Source organism: Sus scrofa, chromosome 13, assembly GCF_054392235.1.
Source record: "Sus scrofa isolate SSC_HxYL_T2T_F1_AM1 chromosome 13, Sscrofa_HxYL_maternal_Yorkshire_Landrace_v2.0, whole genome shotgun sequence".
NCBI lineage: Eukaryota > Metazoa > Chordata > Mammalia > Artiodactyla > Suidae > Sus > Sus scrofa.
The window spans coordinates 29444556-29456906 of record NC_139395.1 but is presented as its reverse complement, the minus strand read 5'-3'; the positions used below and the strand labels follow the sequence as shown (position 1 = coordinate 29456906).

At 42.4% G+C, this 12351-nt stretch overlaps 1 protein-coding gene across 6 annotated transcripts in view; it reads right to left on the bottom strand.

Annotated features, from left to right (window-relative positions):
* The window catches only part of CMC1 (C-X9-C motif containing 1), a 138591-nt gene that overhangs the window by 78820 nt on the left and 47420 nt on the right, over window positions 1–12351 (bottom strand). For 4 of the 6 annotated variants that reach the window (XM_084987399.1, XM_084987398.1, XM_084987397.1 and 1 more), the window contains exon 1: window positions 756–933. Coding sequence is in view for 1 of the 6 variants with exons in the window: in XM_084987397.1 (XP_084843523.1) it covers window positions 756–774 (19 nt within the window). In the remaining 5 variants the exon portion in view is untranslated. Of the gene's footprint in view, window positions 1–434; window positions 660–755; window positions 934–1785; window positions 1999–3580; window positions 3620–6246; window positions 6348–11276; window positions 11416–12351 lie in introns of those variants that run through there. The other 2 variants (XM_084987400.1, XM_021071491.2) reach the window with 2 other exon arrangements.

Sequence of the window (12351 nt, the reverse complement as noted above, 5' to 3'; positions counted from 1 at the left end):
TTGCCCTATATACCAGACTCCTAGGGCCTAGAACAGGAAGGACATAACGTGTGCACGCAACAAGTATCTGTTTCATCCATAAAGACGTAAAGGCGGCATGGTCTACCACCCAGACGGGAAATGCACTGGAAATGGACTGAGTTCTATGCAGACTCTGCCGCACCAGCAATCAGCCACGAGCCTCGTCAGCTACACGATTATCTCCTTCTCCTTGAGCTCCCTAAAGTGATTGTCATTTCTGAGTCTCCAAATGTTTGAGGTCATTCCTCCTCCCACTGGCTGGACTTTTCACATCCAGAGTGAAGGGAATGATCTAAAGCTAATCACCATTCCCTCTAGACACGCAGCTCTGGGTACCCTCTAAACTGAGATGCCGCGGGGCAGACAACGCGGATACAAACTGCCCTAGGGGTACGCACGAAAGTCAAACTCACAAAGAGCGGGGCTTGGGGGGCGTTTTCCAAACAAGCTGGCACTCGCTCCGATCAATGATGTTAAGTTGGACTACAGATACTTGAAATGGGCGAAAAGAGGACAGGTGCCCAGAAGAAAACTATCTGCAAGCTACAATCGGAAAAGAGGACCGACGCCAAACAGCGCCGCTCCCCGAACCATAGCCCTAGGGCCGCGGAGCCCGGCGCCCGGGCGCGGCGGGGCGGGGCCGCCGGGGCGCCGCGCCTCCCCCAGCTCGACCCCCGCCCCCAGCCCGCCACACGCCAGCCGCGGCTCGGCAACCCCCGCCTCCCACCCCGTACCTGCGGGGTCGTGCGCCATCTCTGCGCGGGAGGAGGCGCCCAAGCGGCCAAAGCACTGGCAGTGTGGGGCGGGGCCCGGGCACACGTGCAGAGGAGCAACCCGCGGCGGGAGGAGGAGCCTTACGCCAGAGGAAACTGCCGCTTGCTTACTTCCCAGTAACTACTTCCGCCGCTCATTGCGCCTGCACCGTCCTGACACCACCCACAACCCGGTAACCAGAGTGGGCGGACTTCACGGAGCGCGAGCCCTGGAAGGGGGCGTGGCCGTCTTGGAAGGCGCAGGCGCGCTCGGGGCCTGAGGACTCGCGCTTCTCTGGGTGGCTCCGTACAAGTTTAAGCCCCTCCCTCCAAGCCTGCCTCCGAACCGAACGAACCTGCCGGCTCCTTCATTTTTCCTCTTTAAAGTTCATTCATTCATAAGTATGTATTTCATGCCTGCTAGGTTCCAGCCACGGTTCTGAATACAAGGAGGAAATAACTGGGTAAAAGTAAGGTCCCTAAGTCTCCAGACGCACAGTGTTGGTGAGGGACCCAGAAATAAGGAATACGCCCTGACGACTTGTGCAGCAAGCACCCGTGTACTGAGTGCTGCATCCTTACTTCTCTCCGGATCGAAGCCTGCGCCTTCCCTGGAGGTTACACTTAGAAAGTGAGCGCTAGGATACCTCTGTCTGGTGAAATAACATCTTCATGACGTGCAGTCCCATTTGGGTGATGCTGCAAATCCCCACTCGGTCCATCAAAGCTGTATATGCGAGCAAAATGAAGGAAGCGATAGACATCCTCCTCAAGAGCCCCAACTGCCCTCTTCCCAGTAGAAGAAACTTTCTGGATAGTAAGTAAGCTCACATCCACTCACCAGCCAGCCTCCAGAAATGCTCCCTTGTCACATCCACGTTGAGCTACCCCGAGCCTCTGGAGGGTCAGGTGCGCAAGGGCACAGATGGGACAGATGTTAGAAAAACAAGGAGCAGCTGCTGCTTCGCAGTTAGGGCTTTGAGGCTTTCAAAGTGATCCCGTCCCCACCTACCTGCAGGCCCTCCTCCCCTGCTGCTGCTTCCTCCTGGTCAGTTGGCAGAGAAGCTGACGCTGCGGAGCAGGGCTGGGAAAGTGGGTCTCTGCTCAGCAGGTCTTCCGTTTAAGGGCCTATTTGGGCATAACGGCCCTTATTACAGCTGTAGGATGAGGCGCCAAGATGGAATTAATGTTTCACTCAGCCAGGCAGGAAATCAGGTCCTGTTCCCTGTATGTTTCATAAATGTGTTTAGAAACACACCAGATTCATTCTGGAGGCAAAAGATTTAATCTAGAAAGTAAATCTTTTTGAGGTGATGAGGTGAGGTATAAGAACACGTCAGACACACACAAGTAATTAAACTCAATCTTCCTCATCAAAAGGGCAACATGGGAAATGCAGAAACTTGCAGAGACCTAGGCACCTCCACTTAAATCTTGCTTCATGACCTATTAGCTTTCTAACTTGGATAAGCTTCAATGTTTCTCTGGACTTTCATTTCTAATTCATGAGGTTGTTGTGAGAAATAAACGCAATATTATCTAACACTGTTTCAGGACTGCCTCCACAGTGTTGCCATGAATGACTATCACTTTAAAACCATTGTTATTTGATGTTTTTTATGAATCAAATCAAACTTAAATGGGCGTTCTCTAGCCTTATCCTAAGCAAGAGTATCTATAAAATATGGGTTTTGTGTGTCCCATAAAATGGACTGCTAGACTATCACACTATGAGAAGCAATGGCAAAAGTAGCACCTCACTGTCCAGTACACAATAGTGTATTCCTCTCCTCCTTCATATTAAACTAGATCCTTTGGAGGAAAAATCTTTACAATCTGGCCAGGAAAAAGAAGTTTGTTTTTTTTTTTTAAACGTGGTAAATCATAGAAATGTAGGAGTCCCTTATGGTGCAATGGAATAAGGATCTGGCGTTGTCACTGCGGAGGTTTGAGTTGCTGCTGTAGCGCAGTTTGATCCCTGGCCCAGGAACTTCCAAATGCCACAGTCGCAGGCAAAAAATTAAAAAATTCTTTAAAATTAAATTATAGAAATGTAATTGGCAATTCAAAACAGAAGACATATCCTGAGAAATCACACTATGAATACACAATCTGGGGCCACTCACTGCAATAGAAGTCAAAGATGAGAGGGGCACATCATCCTGAGAAGGAGCAGCTATTGCTATCTGAGTGCTCAGACAACAGCCGGAATCTAAGGGCCCCACAGCTACCTGTTATAAAGGATGGAATGCCAGGCTAGTTAGGAAAGACTTCAAAGATGAGTACAAATTTGGGTTGGCCTTGAAAGATGGGGAGGCAGGGAAGGCCTGTCATACTAGAAGAAAGAGCAAAAATGTCCGAGGTTTGAGCTGTTCTTGAATTATAATGGGAAAGGTGGGAGCTAAGGGAGCTAAGCACAGGCTCAGGCACCATGGGCTCAGTGGAAGTCAGTGCATGAAACCACGGTGATTCACGCTAGGCTGGTAATAACTAAGCCTGAAAATGTTGGAAAACCAGATTCCCAAAGTCTTCAACATGAGACTAAGGAATGCTTGAATTGGTTGCTTTAAGCAGTTGAAGACTAACAAGTATAAAAATGGCATTGTGGTCAAAGTGACATATCTCAAAGGTTTTGTGTAGGACAGATTTCTGTGGTGCGGCAGAGCCAGGAGGTAAGCAGAACAGTAAGGAGGCGACTGCAGTAGTGGAGGCAGAATCTGACAAGAACCAGGACTAGGATATGGAAAAATGTAGAAAGAAAGGCTGTGTGGGAGCAATTGCAAAGGGGGAATCATAAGTATACTTACAGACAAGGAATCAAGAAAGATTTCTAGGTGATTCCATTCCTTGACAAACTTATACAGACAAATGAGAAAGGCATGGTGATTTATGCCTCCAATGATCTGCTCTTGACCTTCAGTTTTGGAGGGTGATAGTGAGACAGACAGACCAGTTAGGAGGAAGCTGCAAGAACCCCACAAAGCGAGGATAGCAACAGAGTAAGTGGGGTATAGAGTATGTGGACTAAACATGTCCGTGTACATATATTTACTTTTTAAGTTTTCTAATACCCAAGGCATGTGCAAGTATAAACAAATGTCTTATTCAGACTAGACTCAACATTTCTCTTTGCTTAAAGTTGATTTTTTTGAAATTGAAATGGTTAGTCAGCCCCGGCTTGCTTCTAACTCTCCATATCGTCAGAATTACAGTTGTTACCTTTCAATCCACCTGTGGGTCTGCTCTGCCCAGTCTTTGAGCCAATGAGAACTAAAACGGGAAGAACATTAGAAGCCCTACCCCCACGTGTAGATGGACTTTGGAACTAGTTCTTGACTAGAAGCTCTCTATCTGAGGGGCCCTGGTGGTCCTGTCTGCTTTCTGAGTTGTGATGTAGGCTTCAGCCCCCCATGGACTGTGCCCTCTCCGATTTGAATGGGCTCAAGTCCAGATGACTTGCATTAGTTTGTTAAGGCCACCATTACAAAGTATCATAGACTGGGTGGCTTAAACAGTAGAATATTTATATTCTTACAGTTAGAGGCGGGAAGTCCAAGATCATGGTATTGGTGGGTTTGGTTTCTTCTGAATCCTTTCTTCCTGGCTTTTAGACGTGGTCTCCTCCCTGTTTCCTCATGTGGTCTTCTCGCAATGCATGTCTACAAACTTCCTTTTCTCATAAAGAAACCAGTAGCATTGGATTGGGGCCCACCCAAATGACCTCATTTTAACCCAATTACTTCTTTAAAGACCCTCTCTTCAAATACAGTCACATCCTCAGCTACTGAAGATCAGGACATCAACTTACGAACTTTTAGGTTTGCAGTTCAGCTCAAAGGGCACTTTTGCTCTTTACAAGGACTAAGACCTTTCCCTGAATCCCAAATTACTTGGCTAGAACCCTGACAGCCTACCTAGCATTAGACTCTCCTCAGAGGAATCCACTTTGTCCCTGTTTCCCTGGTGGTTAAATGGGGTCCCCTTCATTAGAGATAAGGCCATATAGCCACTTCAGGCAGCTCCTCTCTGCTGCTCATAGCCCACGTCCAATTGATCACAGCATCCACCCAACAGATCTTCATGTCTTTTACAACCACACTGCCATAACTCTTAGTCCAAGATCTACTCACCTTTACAGAGATGATGACAATAGCTTTCTAACTCTCCCTCCGTTCCCAGGTCTTTCCTCCACCCATGCATTCTCTTTAATTCATTTCACCCAAAATACCAAATGTGATCATAAAATTTGTCATATAAAATTCCTCAGTGCTTCCCCATATAAATAAAACCCTTTCCTTTAACAAGGCTCACAAAACTCTTTATAAGCTAATCCCAGCTACTATATCATCCTCTCATAGCCATTTCTAAACTCTGCAATTTCTGCCATATAAACTTACTTGCAATAGATTTTTCTGTGCCCTATCCTAGGAACACAGGTGAGAGTCTTTGTTAAACGTAAACATTTGAAACTGATCTCAGAAAGAGTGTGTAGTGGAAAGAGAAGGACTTTGGAACTAAAGAGCTGAATTCTAATTCCTTCTCCCCTTTTTTTACTTTTTAACTTTTTAATTGAGATATAACTTATGTACAGAAAAGGGCAAAAATATTTGTGCGGCTGGATGAGTTTTTAGCATATGTACATACTTCTGAACTCCTGTCCATGCCAAGATATAAAACATTTCCAGTCATCTAGAAGGTTCCCTGATACCCCCTCAGAGTAAAACCCCACACACAAAAGTAACTACTCCCCTGACTTCTGTGAGAATGTATTAGTGTTGCCAGCTTTTCAACTCTATATAAATGTAATAATAGTGTGTAGTCTTCTGTATCTGGCTCTGGTTCAGCTTGAAATCTATGAGACTCAATCACATTGCTAAATGAACCTACACATCTGTTCTCCTAGGTCTAACTTTCATTTGCTAAGACTGAGCCTCAGTTTCCCCAGTAACAACCATCCCTGCATGGTGGATGTGAGGTGACCTATATCATGGGTTTGTGGTACTTTCTGGCACAGAACAGGCTGTACCTAAATTCTAGCTATTGTTTCTGTGATGAGTATCTTTTACTTTAAAATAAAGTCTTCTTTTGAACTATTATTGCACTACGTTCAGCTTTTTTTTTTTTTTCTTGTTTTTTTGATAGAGTAGTTCAGAGCTACTCTGCCTTCGAGACTGAAATCTAGGTAACATTGTGTTTAAATCAGGATGATGTGAAACACCCTTCAAAGGAGGTTTAACAGTGTGCCCTATCACTTATCAGGTGAGAAAAAAAAGTGTGAAAAAATCACCTCTCACCTCTGTGGAAGGCTTTCTATATTTTATGTTTTGTTTTTACTGTGTATTGTTTTCTGGGTGACCTCTTATAAGACAGACCGCAATTGTTCCTGGGGTAAGAGGCTCTTATTTCTAAAAACTGCAATAATAAGAAAGATCATGATAACACTATGACATGACTTACCCTGGAGTTCTCTTACCTTGGTCTCGTGCACATACTATGACCCTTTGTAGAAGTTCTCACAGGAGCTGACAAACTTGACAAACAAAACACGGTAGTGGATTTTGTTGTACACAGAGTCTGAAATTATCAGCAACATTCTAGTTAGCTGTGTGAGAAACATCTCAAGGATCTTTTGCTTATTTAGAAAGAATAAGACTGACACCTCTGGGGACTTAGACCAACTGTCTCTGTATTGTTAACCTGACAAGAACAAACTTGATGAATTCATTACCCAATTATCTCCCAAACTGAAGAACCTATGTGCCAGGTGTACTGTGCCTCATCCTGGGGAAACAATAACAAATAAGATGAAGTCCCTCCCCTCAAAGAAATCAGAGCTTAGTGGGAGAGAGGCAAACACACCAGCAAATCAATTGTTAACAATAGATGATCACTTTAAATATATTTGCTAAATTGATACAAATAGGCATAGTGTTACAACTTAATTGATACTCATGATAAATATTTTGTACATTTAATAGACTTTTTATTGCCTATGAACTGTTCATATTCTTTCCCATTTAAAATTTAACTGTTACTATTTTTCTTACTGATTTCTATGTTATTTTTCTACATGAAGCCTTTTTCTATCCTGTTTGTAGTAATTATTTATTATAATTTTTGTTTTTCTTTTCTTTTTCAGTCATAATTTGACAGACTTACACATATATGGAGTATTGTTGTTGATTATTTCATTATTTAATTCTTAGTGATAAATAACTCGCCCTATCTTCTATGCTTCTTCAGTTTTCTGTTTTTCAAAAAATGTATTCCTATTTCACATCTATTTCTTTCTTTCTTCTTTATTTCTTTTTATTACAGTAGGAATTGAATAACTTTCCTTTTTTTCCCAACTAACTCATTTTTCTAACACTATTTTCCCAAAAGTATTTACTGAGTAACATTTTCCTTTTCAGTTCTTCTTATCTAGGATCTATTTCTAGGCTATTTATCCTATCTCTCTGCCTTTTTCTGAGACAGCTGATGGCTGTGACTTTTCACTAACTCTCAAGTGCTGGATAGGTTAAGGCAAAGGTACTAATGATGCTTTTATCTTTATAAATTCAGGCTGTGTCTCAGCACATTTGACCATTGGACTTATTGAAGGCTCAAGACAAGATCTGTCAGTATCAGGACAATGAGCCTGTCACCTGCTCATCCATCCTGTTTCTGTGCCTGCTGGCTCATAGTTTGTGAGCAGAGAGATGAGGGATGGAGCCCACAGCCCGTTCCCCAGGTTCGGCTGAAGAATCTTGCTGGTAAAGCATGTCTGTATTTATTTCATACAAACCCATTCCTATAGGTCAGGTCCCCGGGAAGCAAATTCTGAGATAGAGATTAGCACACAGGAATTTAATGGGGAGTGCTCTGGTGGTCAACACTTTTGGAGCAGAAGAGAAAGAAACAGGATTAGGCAGATGGAGAAGTTGAACTAGGTGACAAGAACTTAGCAAATTCCACGAAGAGGTGTGAAGCTGAGATGGCCCCTTCAGAACTGTCCTGAAGTGGACCTGAACTGTCCTTAACTGGACAAGCATTTACCAGATGAGGCACAGCTGTGGTGAGACAGATCTTTAGCAGAAGCTTAAGCCAATCATAATTACAAATGAATATGAATTGTGAGGTTCATTCATTATTGTCCATCCCTCTCTGTATCATAAACTCCAGGAGGTAAAGGGCCATGTCTGTTTTTAATCTTTATTGTAGCCTTAAAGCACAGCATTTTTGTTTGTTTAGTACCTGGCATGTCCAATGTACTCAATAAATAATTGCTAAATAAATAAATGATCAGGGAGCAATACTATCCTCCATTGTCTGTATTTTAAAATAAAGTAAGTAAGGCACAGATACAACTAATAAAGGGCAGAATTTGGATTTAAACCCATAACTATTTGGTTCCAAAGGCCATGTTCTTTCCATGAGAGTGTCTTAGTTCAGGCTGGTAGAACAAAATACCATACACAGGGTGGTTTAGACAAAAGAAATGAATATTCTCCCAGTTCTGGAGGCTGGCCGTCCAAGATCAAGGTGCTCTCAGGGTTGGTTTCTTGTGAGACCTCCCTTCTGGGTTTGTAGGGAAGACTTTTGCTGTGTCCTCACGTGGCCTCTTTGTTACACACAGAGGGAAGGGAGGAAGGAGAGGAGTATTCTTGGTGTTTCTCCCTCTTCTTATGAGGACATCAATCCTATCAGGTTAAGGCCCCACCCTCATGACCTTGTTTAACCTGTGTTACCTCCATTTAGGCCCTATTTCCAACTGCAGTCATGCTTGGAGTTAGGGCTTTAGCATATGAATTTACAGGGGGCTGGGGTAGGGGGGAAGTGGGGACATGATTCATTCCATACCACACCTCCAGGGTTTGTTATAAAGACACAAAGATTTAGGGGCGTCTGCCTTGGGTGGGACTGCCGGGCTCTCCAGGGCCTTCTGCACTCCTGTTATTGAAGTAATGCTGCTATGTCTCTCTATGTAAGAAATAAGAGGAAAATAGAAAAATAATGAAATGAGAGGTATGAGAAACTTTAAAAATAGACAGTAGTACTTCAACACTGGGGTTATTTGCACCTTCCCTAATTAGCACCTCCAAATTGCTGCAGACCACGAAGCCCCTTATCACTCACCATGTCAAATTATGACCCATCTTTTCTCATTAAAGGTATTTGGCTCTCAGCCTCTCATTCTTGTATCTTGCAGTAGCACTGGTCCTCAGCTATTAGTCTAGTGCATCCTCCATACTTGTACAACATACTCCATACAATGCATCCTACACTCCGCTACCATGTTGCCAGCATGCCTAGAACACGCCAGGCATTGTCATGCTTTCTGCCCTTACCTGGCAAAATCCACTTCCTGCCCAGCTTATTTGCCCCTGCTCTATGCCACCTTCCTTCACCCTCTCAGACTGTTTTAGTGACAATTCCACACCCTGTGTTCATATGTCAGCTTCATCTTAATACTTTGTTTGATGATTTTCAAGCCTTTTTCCTTCATTAGGCTCGGGGGTAGGGGGTGGCTATACAGGGGCCATCACTCCCTTTGTATTTTGATAATTCACGCAATATCTGGCAAGAATAGCTGCTTAGTGTATGTTGAACTTACTTAAATTCGATTTAACTATTTGCAAAAGGTTTCAGCCATTTGTGGGAAATATCATAACTCTGATATCCCCTAAGTGTCTCTTCATTCTCATAGGCTCTGGAACCCTATCAGGGAGCATTTCAACTTCATTCGGCCAAAGCTGCCCTTGTTCTTTAGAACCTACACTCAGCATGTCAGACCTCCTTCCAGGCTCTGCAAACTTGCTCATAGCTGGCTCCCTCCAGCATTCCCTTGGGCTCACATACTTGCTTCTTGAGGTTTAGGCAAGGCTGTCCAGCTTTCTGCTCACTGGCCTTCCTGGCTTCTACTTTCTACTAGAAGAGCTCAGCCACTTTGCTTGAAGATCCATTTTAGCTCATTGAAACTAGCTATCCAGCTGTAGTAACTATAACCCCAAGAAAAATTCCTGGTTGAATTTTGCTCCTTCCTTTCCTTTTTCCCTGATGCCCACCCACCAGCACTTTTCACTGGTCTTGATTCACTATTTAATCACTTTTCAGTCACTCTGCTATTCATTCTTCAACTCAGGGCTTGCATGGGACAAAGGTTATGACATCATCTGCTACACTTCTACTTCAAACTACTTCTCATTACACTCCGAAATCATGAAAGGGAAGAAACTCTGGGCTGGAAAAGAAAAGAAAATTAAATTTAAATCACAACCCACTGTGAAATATTGCTAATGACAGCCCCTTCAGTTTACCATTAAGAGGGCAACATAAGCTAGATTTTCAGAAGATCTGAATAAACCAACTCTTTATTAATTATACCAGAAGCATACAGTTTCCCAATTATAGAAATTACTAACCATGAAAAATTGCACACCCTGTTTATTTTCAGAGTGAAAAACACCCTGTCAGATTTGTAGATTTTTTTTTTTTTTTGCTTTGTAGGTTGGATTTAAGTATAAATGATAGTATATTTCTCCCTTAAGCTAAATAGGTTAAAAACAAAGAAGAGACTGTCAATTTCTGTAAACCAGATGCAAGAGATGACAGTTAAACCGCTATGTCAAGTTTCAAATGAAAAGTTTTAACTGGTACAGATAAACTGACAGCAAGAAATTCCTTACTCTCAGAAAATATGGTATTACATAAAGAGCTCAATTTTATCACAGGTGGATGAAATTCCCTGTAATTTATAATTCAAATAATGATTAACTAACAGGAACAATGATAGGGCCTGTTATTTTTTAGTCCTGATGCTTTCCTGATTTTGACTCTTTGCTCTCTTTATCTGAGAGTGGGCCATTTTCTCAATTTTGAAAGAATAGAAATATTGCCTTCCACTACAAGGAGAATAAAACAATCTTGGGATGCCACTCCAAAAAACGGAGAACAATAATTTGCAATAACGTCCAACTTGTAATACTGTCAATATTAAATAAAGAAATAACTATGGGAATAATAGCCAATGCATGGCACACAACTGGTGGTCAACAAATGTCAGAAGGTCTATAATAGGACATTTGCAGTCCGTGAATCCCAGAAATACCTGTGGAAATAGACATGGCCATTAGTGATCACTTTTCTGATCAAGAGAGAGAGTTACTCTTGCAGCAGTCCCGAGAAGACTGTTGGAAGCAGGAATACCAATTAGACACACCCTTCTAGAAAGGCAGTCAGAGGGGATAGGGGAAATTCTGTCCCTTGGGGGAGGTGCATTTTCCATTATGTAGAATAAAATTATGTTCCCTAAGGAAGGTCTACTGCCAAGGGATGAGACAAGTAGGAAATCATTAAAGTTCTTGCTTCCACAAATGCCTACGAGAGATGAATGCATTCAGATCTCTCCCCAGACTTGTTTTCAGTCTCTCTGAAGCATCAACACTGTTACCCACTCCTCCAACCCTCTTCTGTTCTTTCAGAAAGCCGTTTTTCTCCAAACGAGATTGATATTATACTCACCTACTTCTCCCATGAACTCTGATTTTTTTTTTTTTTTTTTTTTTTTTTTTTGTTCTTTGATTAACCCTCTTCCATTTTGAAAGCTTTGGATTTCCCATTATGTTTGACCTCAAGAGCTCTGGCCTTCTCTTCGGCATTTCTGTTAGAAAATTGATCAATCTCAGGGATGCAGCTGTTGTATTTTATGTGGAAGGTTTCCAAATATTACCTGAATCTGATTCCTCAGGTTTCAGGCTTGCATCCCCAACTCTCTACTGAGTAGTTTTGATGCCAGATTGATACCTCAAACTAAGCACACCGGAAAAGATTTATCTTCTGTCACATAGCAACCAATACTCTTAGAACTCAGCCCATGTTTAACATCTGATTCATCTTTGAATCTAAGTTCTGCACTCCTTAAATCCAAATTATGTTGTGTAACTTTCTGTAAAACCACGCAGCTTTCTCTCTTCACAATCAACATCTTTGTGCAGACTGCTTTTGTAGCCTCCCAACAGCTTCAGACTTGCAGGCTTTCTTCTCTCCCATTCATTCTGTGCACCTCAATGAGATTTTGCCTGTAAAGCCATTTTCTATATCATTGTTCCACTGCTTCCTATAAGCCCTTTCATGACCCCAGATTTTCTGCAGGCTTATTTCCAAATTACTAGACCTACATCTAGCCTGATCTAAGTTTCTGATTACCAAATGATCTAGCAATTCCACTCCTTGGCATATACCCAGAGAAAAACATAACAAAAAAATAAAAGCACCCCAGCGTGCACCGCAGCACCATTTACGATAGCCAAAACTTGGAAGCAACCTAAATGTCCATCAACAGAGGATGGAATAAAGATGTGGTACATATGTATGGTGTAATATTACTTGTCCACAAGAAGTAATGAAATAATGCCATTTGCAGCAACATGCATGGATCTAGATTATCATACTAAGTGAAGTCAGGCAAAGACAATATCACATGAAATCACTTATATGTGCAATCTAATAAAAAACAACTTATTAACAAAACAGAAAAAGACTCAAAAGATTTCAAAACCAAACTTAGGGTTCTCAAAGAGGAAACATTGAGAGGAGA